This window comes from Siphateles boraxobius, unplaced genomic scaffold, assembly GCF_051911475.1.
Source record: "Siphateles boraxobius isolate OS27281-9 unplaced genomic scaffold, OSU_SipBor_1 61, whole genome shotgun sequence".
NCBI lineage: Eukaryota > Metazoa > Chordata > Actinopteri > Cypriniformes > Leuciscidae > Siphateles > Siphateles boraxobius.
Genome location: NW_027509188.1, coordinates 11,657,370 through 11,669,320, shown reverse-complemented (window position 1 = coordinate 11,669,320; position 11,951 = coordinate 11,657,370). Strand labels below are relative to the sequence as shown.

At 41.5% G+C, this 11,951-nt stretch overlaps 2 protein-coding genes across 2 annotated transcripts; one reads left to right on the top strand and one right to left on the bottom strand.

Annotated features, from left to right (window-relative positions):
* The first annotated feature begins 215 nt into the window (after nucleotides 1–215).
* On the top strand, nucleotides 216–1,727 carry LOC143718559 (E3 SUMO-protein ligase ZBED1-like). Its single transcript, XM_077209578.1, has one exon. It carries the CDS (start codon nucleotides 216–218, stop codon nucleotides 1,725–1,727), a length of 1,512 nt encoding a protein of 503 aa, XP_077065693.1.
* A 5,243-nt stretch (nucleotides 1,728–6,970) lies between these two features.
* Nucleotides 6,971–11,321, bottom strand: LOC143718558 (uncharacterized). Its single transcript, XM_077209577.1, has 6 exons — nucleotides 11,291–11,321; nucleotides 8,904–9,018; nucleotides 8,505–8,725; nucleotides 8,349–8,417; nucleotides 8,186–8,263; nucleotides 6,971–6,987 (listed from the first exon to the last, which is right to left on the bottom strand). Exons 1-6 carry the CDS (start codon nucleotides 11,319–11,321, stop codon nucleotides 6,971–6,973), a joined length of 531 nt encoding a protein of 176 aa, XP_077065692.1.
* Nucleotides 11,322–11,951: the final 630 nt, after the last annotated feature.

Below are 11,951 nucleotides of genomic sequence, written 5' to 3'. Positions count from 1 at the left end.
AAACATTAAAAATTAACTTAAGTCATTACTGTTTGTCTTGGTATGGATCATTTATTTTAATCTTTCTTCATCACTTTTAGCTTAAGACCGGTGGTGCCGCAGTTCAACAACCAACTATTGGAGAATCCTTTGCAAAGTGTGTAACCTATGCTCCCAATTCAAAACAAGCCCAGGATTTAAATAAAGCAGTGGCGTATTTCATCTCCAAAGATATGATGCCATTTCAGATTGTGGAAAAAACAGGATTTCTTAATCTGATGAAAAAGGCAGTGCCACAATACAAAGTTCCATCAAGAAGCTACTTCTCCACAAACAAAATCCCAGCAATGTACAAGGAGGTACGAGCAAATGTGGAGGAACAGCTGACAGAGGGTGTGTGGTTTGGTGCAACCACAGACCTGTGGACCAGCTCTGTTGGTGGGGGAGAACCCTTTATGAGTTTTACAATCCACTACCTCTCTACTGATTGGCAGCTTAAGTCTCACTGTCTTGAGACACTTTTTTTTCCGGATGACCACACAGCAGAGCATATCACTGAAATGATGGAAAACATGCTCCTGGACTGGAAGATAAAGAAAGAGAGTCTGTCTGGAATAACAACAGACAATGCAAGTAACATGAGGAAAGCCTTTCAGTCATTTCCCTGTGTTTGGTTTCCTTGTTTTGGTCATAATTTAAATTTGGCCATTTCCAAAGTACTCAAGATACCAAGAGTTGAATCCGCTACCAGAGCATGCCGACATTTGGTGCAAGGGTTTTCTCGAAGCTGGAAACGGAAACGCGAGCTTCAAAAGAAGCAGGCAGAATTGAACATCCCTGAGCATTCACTGATACACGATGTGGTCACCAGGTGGGGATCCACATTTGAAATGATTGCCAGGTTCTTGGAGCAGCAGCAGGCCATCTGTGGGGTGCTAGCAGGAGACAGAAACACCTGGCATTTTATGCCTAAAGACAATGACATCACTGTCCTTGAGAAAGTAAGCCAGCTCCTTTGTCCTCTCCATGATTTCACTGATGTCCTGGCCTCAGAGAAACAAGTCACACTTTCCTCCCTAAAGCCAGTCTTGGAGCACATCAACAATGAGATACTTCAAGATCAAGAGAAAGACTGCACTCTCACTAAACAAATGAAACATGTCATAAGAGAAGACCTGTTAATGCAACTGAGATATACAGAAGAAATGAAGAATGTTCTGAACATATCCAGTTTTGTGGATCCCAGGTTCAAGGGAAGCTTTGCTGAGAATCTAGATGACACAGTCAAGGCATGCAGTGATGAAGCACTGGCTCTTGCATCACACACAGAAGATCCTCCAGCAGCATCCACACAGAGCACCTCCTCTACTAACACCCCCACCACCAAAAGGAAAGAGAAGAGCCTGTCTGGGTTGTTACAGCAAATCACCAGTGCAAAGATGAACAGGTCACTAACTCCAGGATATGCAATGCCATCAATCCAAGAAAAATTTAACTCCGAGGTGAACCTGTACTCGTCCCTTCCAGCAATCAGTGCTGATGCTGACCCTCTGGCTTGGTGGAAGGCACATGTGGAAGAAATGCCAATGCTTTCAAAAGTGGCTAGAAAGTACCTCTGTATCCCTGCAACAAGTGTGCCCTCGGAAAGGGTGTTCAGCACAAGTGGCCATATTCTGTCTCCTCAGCGGTCAAGACTGAGCACTGAGAATGTGAACATGCTCACATTTCTTCACTTTAATATGAACTGAAAGGACTGGAAATAGGTGTGGAATTTGTAAAAAGGCCCTGATGTAGTTTTTTTGACTGCTTTTCCTGTTTTGTTCCAAAAGGATATGCATAGCTAGCTCGTATTTAAGTCTGAAGATGTGGACCTTGTTGTTCCTATTTATTTTCAAAAGGATTTATTTTTCAAAAGGCAGCTCTATTGTTTAAGTCAACAGCCAGGTAGATATATTTGTTCACCGTGTTTTTAAGTTCTCTACTCTACTACTCATACTCGGGTCTAACAGAATTGTAGGAAAAAAATACACAACCTAAAAATACAAAACATTTTTGTAATATAGTTGATCAAATGAGCCTTGCAGACAGAGGCCCAGAAGTTTTCTTTTAAAAGAAATACATGGTTAATATTATTTAGCTTACATTTAATTCAATAGATCCAAAGACTTTATTTATTCTTATTTTCATTGGAATTTATTATCCCATTATAGTATTATTTATGTTTTTAAGTCAAATACCAACAAGATAGTCCACACGTTCTCTATGTCATCATCTATGGTCTCCAAGCACCTCATCGGTAAACTCATCTTTACAGTGTTGTCATCAGTAGCTATGAATATGAATATGACATCACATGATGATGATTTTAATTTCAGACTACATGTGCGAGACTGTTCTTTGAATCTGCATTCATGCTCTCGCGGTCAGGTTATCATGGCTTTTATCACTCTCTTTAGGTAATCACTCATCTCATGTTCAGCTTTTGAAATGTACGAGACAATATACATGATACAGCTGTAGGGGTTGAGAATGAACTGTATGTCCTTAACAGCAGTGGATTCAATATGTTTATTGTACTATGTCATTGATTACAGCTGAATTGTTGCAGAGGGTTACTTGTACCTTGACTGATGTGTATGCTGAGTTATTCAGCTTGTTAAGGCCATTTGATGTGTTGGGTCTTACATGTGTCACAATGACCTCGTCGTCCAGACACATTGGACTCAGGGCTTCATGCCGCCACAGTGGGACTCTAAGTACAGTGCTTCCACACTTCAGGTCCGAGACAGGTATTTCGCCCATATCCGACTGAGTCATCCTTGTGACCTTCACCTGTAAAGAGTCAAATGTTAACTATGCAGGACATATTAAACCTGACATATTAACTAGAGCAGTATATCGATTCAGATGTCCTGATTCGATTCTGATTTGCAAGCTCTCATTTAATTTTTAATCTTGTTTTCATTGAATGAAATTACAATACAGAAAAAAAATTATCATTTCAGTTTTGAGAATTGATTTTAGATTCAACCACATTTCAGAAAACGATTAATCGATGTTCTGCTTTTTTCCCAGAGCGCTAATATTAACCCTTTCTAAAATTACATCAAGACCGCCACACACACCTAATCATAAATCGTTAATAAAATGCTTAGAAACAGAAGGCACTATAAAACCAATAGTACAAATAACTAACTGGCAAACTCTGGCAATTATTACATCAACAAATCTTTATACAAAGGGGCGGTTTCCCAGACAGGGTTTAAATTAAACCAGGATTAGGCCTTAATCTAGAATATTTAATCATGTCTTAAAAAATGTCTTAAAAAATTAAGTACAGATTAGTTACACCTGGACTATGGAGTCCTGACCTAAAATAAACCAGATTAATTTGAACCAACTGTGCTAATCTGAATTAGCATGACAGAGGTTGCCTATAAAACATGGCATGAACCAAGAAAAGCTTAACATTTCATGGAACTGATAAACATATCCAAGGAAAACAATGGCATCAGAAAAAGACTGCAATCAAAAAAACACAAAAATACATTCTGCTGAAATGAACAAAATTACTCGCAAAAAGATTTGTTCATTTTGATGAACGAGATTCAAAGATCCGAGTCAGTAAAATGATACGAACTTCCCACTTCTACAAAACTGGTTTAAACCAGAACACTACCATAGTGGTTGCTTTATTATTAATACTAAGAGAAATGACACAAAACGCACAACATGACAAAACCATTATATTGGGAAATATTATTACAATTTAAAAGAACAGTTTGTCTATTTGAATATATTTTAAAATGTACTTTATTCCTGTGATCAAAACTGAATCTTCTCCAGTCTTCAATGTCACATGATCCTTCAGAAATCATTCTAATATGATGATTTGCTGCTCAGGAAACATTTATGATTATCAATGTTGGACAGTTGAGCTGCTTCATATTTAAAAAAAAAATTGTAATGGTGATACCTTTTTCAGGATTCTGTGCTCCTGTTAGAAAGTTAAATGAACAGCGTTTATTTGTATTCATTAAATGTATTCTTCTGAATGAGGCGTCTGTTCTTCGAGTGAGGTTTTCAGTGTCCTGAAAGGTGACTCTGTCGAACCATTCACCCTTTCGTCACATTTATCGCAGCCATAATATCCAGAGAACAGCTTTGTGCCACGGACTAAAGCTTTTGCTGGAGCATCGCAGACAATGCAGAGAACATTCATGTTGTGTTTTTTACCTTTGCATTGAATGCCACTAGACAGGAGGTCTTTGAGGTCTCTGCTTCAACATCATCTAAAAAAATGCAGATCGTTTGGCCGTTTGTTTCCACATGTTAATGTTGTAGGGAAAAAAACAATGGGATTGAGGTGGATCGCACAGTGGACAGGCCACATGACTTTCGCTGAACTCTTAAATAATGGTAGTTCATCAACATTGAAAGACAAATGAATGGTGTCATGGTCTTGCAGCTCTTCGACAGGGTACTTCTCCGGCTAGTCCCAAACTTGAGAAAACGTCCAAACAGTCCTTGGGGTGTGGGTTTCTCCGATTTTCTCGAAAACTCTGGATTCTGATAGAGGGCAATGAGACTTAGACCTGAGTGTAAAAATGGAGGCTCTAGAGCCTTCCAGAGCTGAGATATGAACACGCCCACTTCAACTTAAACAGACCCACCAAAAGATGGACTTACCAAAGCGGACATGTCTTCTTCTGCCACTGTCGTCGGGGTGGCGGCGTTCGGTGTCGGCCCGTCAGGCCTCTTAGGACCCGTGTCGCCAGTGGGACCCTTCCGGCCGGAGGAGGTGGCACTGTTCTCTGGACGTGCCTCTCCTCAATCCTCCTCAGCTGGAGGAAGCAGCTGCTTATGCTTCTGAGGGCCCGTTTCAGAGCAGCCTCCTGCCTTCTGAGCTCATCCTTCATCTTCACGCAGCCAGGTTTGGTGCAGGCCCGCTCTTCCCCCTCCTCCTCCACTTCCTCGTCCTGGGAAAAGTTGCTGTCATTCATGTTTAAATTATATACAATGATGCAGCCTTCGTGAGCCATGATTTAGTTAGAATGATAAAGGTTGATCCGTGCAGGGATCATTTATAGTCTTTTGAGGTCACTTTCATGTCCAGGAGATGCGAAAGTGGACTGGGAAAAGGTCGTCTATTTCAGGAGCCCCTTGCTCCACGTTCCCCAAACTCTAATAGATTATATAATAGACACAGTGCCGGATGAGTCCTTTCCTAAGAGCCCACCCATGATGTCCAACTCACAAGGGCCCCCGAGTTACAGCCGTCCAAAGTCGGGGGTTCCAGCGACCGGCGATCCACTAGGGGGCGTCCCCGGGTCCTGCGACTCTCGCATTCAGGCGAGTGTCCCCGCGGGACACCCTCACCCGAGTTTGAGCTCTCTAGAGCTGCGTCCCAATTCGCCTACTTATACTACGACTTAAAAGTATGTACTCTTTTTGTGAAAAAAAAGTACATTCTTTTGAGTGTGTAGCAAAAGAGTAGGCAAGCTTTGGGACATACTATCACGTCATCTTTAACGGACAGATCTGTCGCGTGCATCCTGTCACCGTAAACTGCCCTGTCAATCATCCTGTCACAGTTAAAATCCTCCATTCAATCTAATTTGTTTTCCTACCATTTCGGAGAGCACGTTCATCTGCCAGTCGTGGGTCTTTCATGCGGAGACTCTCCTCATGTGTTTGCAATTTGAATATAATGATGCATTTAAAAGGTAATGGCTAAACATATCTTTACAAAAGTTCAAATGCTGCTGCAGATTAAATATAATGTAGACAACGTTGAATAAATAGGCTACATTTTCGTCAGGTTGGATACTGATAATTAATCACTCAAACCCCTTTATCTAAACCTTTCTACACAACCACCGGACTCGCGCGTCCTCCATGTCTGTAGTTTTTTAACACTTTTCACTCGTGTTTGTAGTTCTAACCGAATCCTCGTCCAACGCGCGATGGGTTGTGGACAATATTAGCCGTTAGAGCAGTGGCGGATGCAGAACGTGACAGATGGGTGGGCCTGGATTAAGTCGAGGTGGGCCTGAATCTAGGGTTTAGTAGGCTATATTTATGGAGATGAGAAATAAAAACCGCACTGTACAGCTATGATCAGCTGTTCGGCCGAGCTTTCGAAGTTGTTAATACGGAAAGACCGAAGCTGACCGGTTGGTTTTAGTCAAATGACCTTGCGGCACTCTCTGAAAAGTTGAGATGTTTTTCATCTCGCCGCGGCATATAGGCGCGCCTGGAAAAACGAGCGCGCTGCAGCCTGCACCACATGCGTATGGCAAGCAGTGTTGCCAGATTGGAAATGTCCAATTATCGTACCAGAAGTTCAAAATGATCGTATTTGGAAGAACATTATCGTACACGACGTAAACGTGCAGAATACAGCTATTTATCCCAACATGTAGGATGGATTAGATGGAGTAGTGTTGACGTGCGGGCCGGGCGACACGTGTGGTGCCTGTGTGTGTGTGTGTGTGTGTGTGTGTGTATACGTGCTTGCGTGCAGGCAGGTGAGCCTGCAAAATGATTCTGGGTCAGAGAGAGAAGCGGTAGGATGTTTTGACAAACGACTGAAAACTATGAAATTATCGTATATTATGGGATTTTTTTCATTTTTGATCGTACATCGTACAGAGGTCAAAATTATCGTACAAATACGATAATTATCGTACATCTGGCAACACTGATGGCAAGCTAAAGTATTCATAAAGCATGCGGGACGCGCGATTTGCCATAAAAGCGCGCATTCTTAACGTGCACTTTGTGGTCACGGAAAATGCGCGCCAGAAATTTGTGGTTTTTGCATTAAAAAAAAAATGTATGAAACTTTATTGTAAAGTGTTACCGGAATTACAACTGGAAAATTTGCGAGATGTGTCTCGAACGAAGGGATTAAGGGACTGTCCGAGGTGCTGAAATAAAAAACAGTGAACTTGAAACCGAGAGTTGTTTTTCTTGTTACAAAAACACTTCAGAGGCATAAAACACCTGCAGACAGAAACAATATCATTTAAAAAGCAGATCACACGTCGAGGACGCACGTTTTGATGCAAAAAACGCGCGTTTCTGACGCGCTTTTTCCGTGACCACAAAGCGCACGTTAAGAACGCGCGCTTTTATGACAAATCGCGAGTCCCTTGGCAGTCGAAACGCATGCGTTTGACGAGTCAATCAGATGCCTGACCACGTCTTTCACGACCGCGTCGCTTCCATTATGAGCGCGAACATCTGAAATAACAAACTTGAGCGCGCAAAAAACGCGATATGTGAACGGGCCCGTCTTTGTCTTTCCAAGACACGGTGTTCATGTGAACAATGAGCCTCGTCCCCTCTCCTTGCAAGGGTGTCAAAGTCTGGAAAAAATATGTACAGTGACATGACATAACTGCCAGATTCAAACTGTGCGTTCGCGCGTTGGCTGGCGCTGAGCCAGAGATGGACGCGCTCAGGCTTGTCATATATCATATAAAGTGTTCGGCGGGCCGTATATGGCCAAACTTAATTCATTATTATTATTATTATTAAAATTAAAAATTTAAATTTCGTTTTTATTAATCTGATTGGGTGGGCCACCTGCCAATCTGGGTGGGCACGTGCCCACCCAGGCCCGCCCATAAATCCGCGCCTGCGTTAGAGTGTGCATCGATCTGCACTTCGGATTCTGACCGGATATAGTAGACCATCCGGGTATCTTTGGAACACTCATTTCAACATACTACGATTTGGAACGTACTAATTCTATTTTCGAATACTATTTAGGACGGATAGTATGCGAATTGGGACGCAGCATAGGTCTTCGCGTTGCCAAGATACGAGCAATTTTGTCCCGGACAAAATTTTGATTCGCACAAGCGGACGCCATTTTGATTCGCGCCCGGTTGTTTTCGGCTAATATCTCTGCCAAAACACAGCAAAAAATCATGAAATTTGTAGCATTCTTTTCAGCTCAAATAGACGGTTCCAAAGAGCTCAGTGCCCGCCGGATCCGTCGAGTTTTCCGATAAATGCGTTTTTTTAATCTGTATCTCTGGCCCCCGGGGGCCCACACACACACTGGGATTAAATCAAAACAACAAATCAAAATTAAACAAAAAATTGGGGAAGAGATCTTGTGAAAAACAAAACATCAATTTAGAGTACCGCTTATCAGCACTATTAGGAATTATGATGATAAATGGACTCTTACTCATGTCCACTTCAGGGACTTCGGCCAGCGCTGTGGCCCCGACTGCTGGCAAATCTCTGTGGCTCGGAGGGTTTTCTTCTGAAAAACAAACCGTCAATTTAGTTGACCACTTATTGATTATCTGCAGCACTATTAGGATTGTGATGATACAGGGGATTCATACCTATAGTGGCCTCCAGGTCGTCGGGGCTCCACAGCGCTGCCAGGCCGTCGAAGGTGGGGAACAGCTCGTCTGAAAGACGAACCATTGATTTAGTTATTAATAATCATTAATTAATTTGAGTGATTATCAGGATTGTGATGATCAACGGATTCATACCAAGGATCTCCTGAATGTTCATCTCCTCAGTCTGGGCTGGTGTGACCTGAGGCAGCGAGACCCACACCAGAGCCGGTTCCGGAGACCCGGCCTCGTCCCGGGAGGCATCAGGCGGGGCCTCGGCCTGGGAAAAGTCGAGGACCATGGGGATGGCTGGCATGCTGTCCCACAGCAGCTGCAGCTTCCCCACGGTCACCGACTTCTCCAACGCCCGCACTGCCCTTGATTGCATTTGTTAAATCAACAACAAACAGAAAGCTGTATCGTACACCGATTTAAAACAAGGGGTTAGTTTTAACGACGACTTACTGTCAAATCCCGGTGCCCTTTCAGGAGCTGTTTCTCCGGGTATTTGACAACCTTGCCGCAGAGCAGACAAGCCAAATTGGCCAGCTTTACTCTGCGGCGGGCATATTTTGTAATGTCAGTTGCTCGAGGTCGAGCATGACGTGGGCGTCCCTCAGGTGCTCGGTGATGTACACCAGTCGCGCTGGGCACATAGGACACTGAATAGCTGTAAGAAAAGATGTGCCAAAAAAGTCAACACATACAGCGTATGACACAAAACTAATGTGATGTGCAATAAACCATTTGTAACATTTTGCCATGGCATGAGGAACTGAGACCAACATATCAAATTACCCTTTCTGAAACTTTTTACCATCTTTAAAAGAATAAAAAGATGAGTCAGCCTCTGACAATTGTAAATGGGGCTTCATTCATTTTAAAAAATTCAATAAATTAAAATGCCAGCCCTTCGGGGGAACTTGGCATTAAATAACTTCCCTGGACTGATCAATTTAGGCCCGAAAAAAAAAAAGTTATATACGTGTAATAAAGTATAATACAGTCATGTACGGTACAAAGTCATTGCACGAAAACACTTTACAGTACAATTTAAAAGGATTCATGAGTGCATAAGCTAAAATATTAGAGAATAGGTTAGAGCAGTGGTTCCCAAACTTTTAACAGGCAAGTACCCCCTGAGACATTATAGATCTTCCGGAGTACCCCCAACACCACCAATTGTTAACAACAATTTGTATTTGTTTATTAATATTTATTTTTCATCAATTTTGTCGAGAATAGTAAATAGAATCATAAACATATGATACAAATCTCATCAAAAGTCAACATATGATACAAATGTGCTGAATATAATGATTTTAAACAGATATGCACCCAATCTCATACACAATAGGCCGACAACACATATCCAACACCTCATTAAAGCTATTTTAACTTTTCACATACTAATAAGTATTGCTTTTCACATATGATAACATTGTATATTTTCTTAACTTCTCTGCTGTAAAATAATAATAAAAAAGAAAACACATTAACAATAGTAAACTAAATAGTAAACAGTAAACTAAATTGTAGTAAACCACACAGAATAGGTCTACCACCTGTGCGCTGTAGCGCGATACTACCATATTTTAGTTTCCATTCTTATTGTGTTTCCACAACAATGTTAGTGAGTAAATCTACTGAAATTGCCACCATAACAGTGGAGTGTGATGTGTTAGATGTAGGGCTACCACATTTTTAAATTATCATTAGTAGAAGCTAATAATAATAATAATTCTCAGAAAATGAAATAATACTGAAATGTCTGTTTATATATACATACCCCCTTAATAAAGCTCCAGACATTAGAAAAATACCAGTTTACACATGCGTTTTATATTTAATATGAGGGAAATAGATGTGACGTGACACAAAAAAATCTTTAACTTTTAGGTGGCAAAATATTTTTTTTATTAATTCTATGAACTACACTGCACAAAACAAAAGTAATACTACCCACCGGATGAGGGTCGGCCTCCACAGAACATAAAATATTATTTTTATTCAATTTTTCGTGTTCGTATTTATGAGGAAAAAAACGATGTTACGGACGTGACAGTTCTCCGTTACGGACATAACCGCTCTGAAAGCGACTTTAAAACTTTTCACAGAGACCTAAAACAGAAAGCACAAAGCCTTTCTTTAAAGGGAATTTCGTTTTTTATTAATTGTATCTTAATTTTAATCAATGTTTCATCAACCAATTGCCTGTTTTTAATAAATAAGAAGTAAATATAGTAGAAAATAGATCATCATGACACGGAGGATAATAAATGAACAGAATAAATGAATTCTAATAAATGAACCGAAACACAGCGTATAAGGTACTTGCCTCACAGATCTGAGAAATATATAGAAAGCTTGAAATGTCTACTTTTAACAGAACAATTCAAAACGAAAGAAATCAGACTCTCTGCTTATGTAATCCATATGAAATGCGCATTTCTCTCTGGCGTGTTCACTACTGCGAAGATCGCGAGTCAACATCGCCAACTTCATCTTTGCAGCCGACACTGATTTTTTTTCAAATCTAATATCAAAAATCGTGATACAAACCGAATTGTAGGTTTGGTCTGTCATTACAGCCCTAGTAAGATGAGAAAGCAGGAGTTTAGTCGTTTGTCATGGTTGTAAAAAAAACAATGGCTATTTGAACATCTCTGCCAAGCGCAAACCAGTACAGAAGTAATCAATAAATTATCGGGGAGGGTCATGCCTTTTTTCAATCATTTTGGAGGGTCATAGAAAAAATTATTGCTGGCGAAGGGAGGGTCAAGTCTTTTTTGACTACAGATCTCAAAACTCCTCCGGTAGCCCCTTAAATAAAAAACGAACAGTCCCTTAGATATTTTTTCACGTACCCCCTGAAATCAGTCCACGTACCCCTGGGGGTACGCGTATCCCAGTTTGACAACCGTGGGGTTAGAGAAACTCACCTTCAGTGTGAACTTCAGCAGATGTGATCATTTCAACGAAATGGTGGCCTCATCACACCCCTTTTTTTAACCAATCTCCACCCTCGGTGATCGGCATGAAGACTGATAAAAACAAACAATCTCCAGTCCTGATAAATGGGTTTCATCAAAACATCTGTACAGCAAAGCTTAAAAAAAAAACTCGTCCACCTCGCTCGCTCTGTTGCTTCGGGGCCCCCCGATTGACGTACCGAAAGGGCCCAGGGCCTGAAAAAGTAGTTTTTATCACTTTTGATCCATCTCTCTAATACAGGTTTAATCAACAAGAATGAAAAAAAAAACTCCAGTCACCATCCACATTTTTCAGTCACCATCCACAATCACTAGATTCGTCATGGACAGATGTTGGGAAACGCTCAGAAAGTGGCCAGGGCCCTCAAACTCGGGGGCCCGGCTCGAGGGCACCGGACGACGGAGCTCGCCGAGTTTCGGGCTCCCGCGACCTTCTGTCTCCTTACGGCCGCACGTTTCGTTAGTTTGACCCCTGTCAGTTCATGACATTTTTGAATGGAGGCCTCATTCTTTTTAAATAATGAAAACGTGTATTTGACCACATCTGGTGTACTCGGCACACTCAACTGGACACGATCCACCAATTTTCGAGCGATTTCAGTGCTTAGAA

Bases quoted from the DNA above. Each gene is read 5' to 3' on its own strand.
- LOC143718559 (XM_077209578.1), top strand. From the start codon at position 216: ATGCCATTTCAGATTGTGGAAAAAACAGGATTTCTTAATCTGATGAAA.
- LOC143718558 (XM_077209577.1), bottom strand. From the start codon at position 11,321: ATGATCACATCTGCTGAAGTTCACACTGAAG. The intron at 8,726-8,903 runs GTAAAGCTGGCC...AATGCAATCAAG, and splicing joins CAAAATATGCCCGCCGCAGA to GGCAGTGCGGGCGTTGGAGA. The intron at 8,264-8,348 runs GTATGAATCCCC...TTTGTTTTTCAG, and splicing joins CGACCTGGAGGCCACTATAG to AAGAAAACCCTCCGAGCCAC.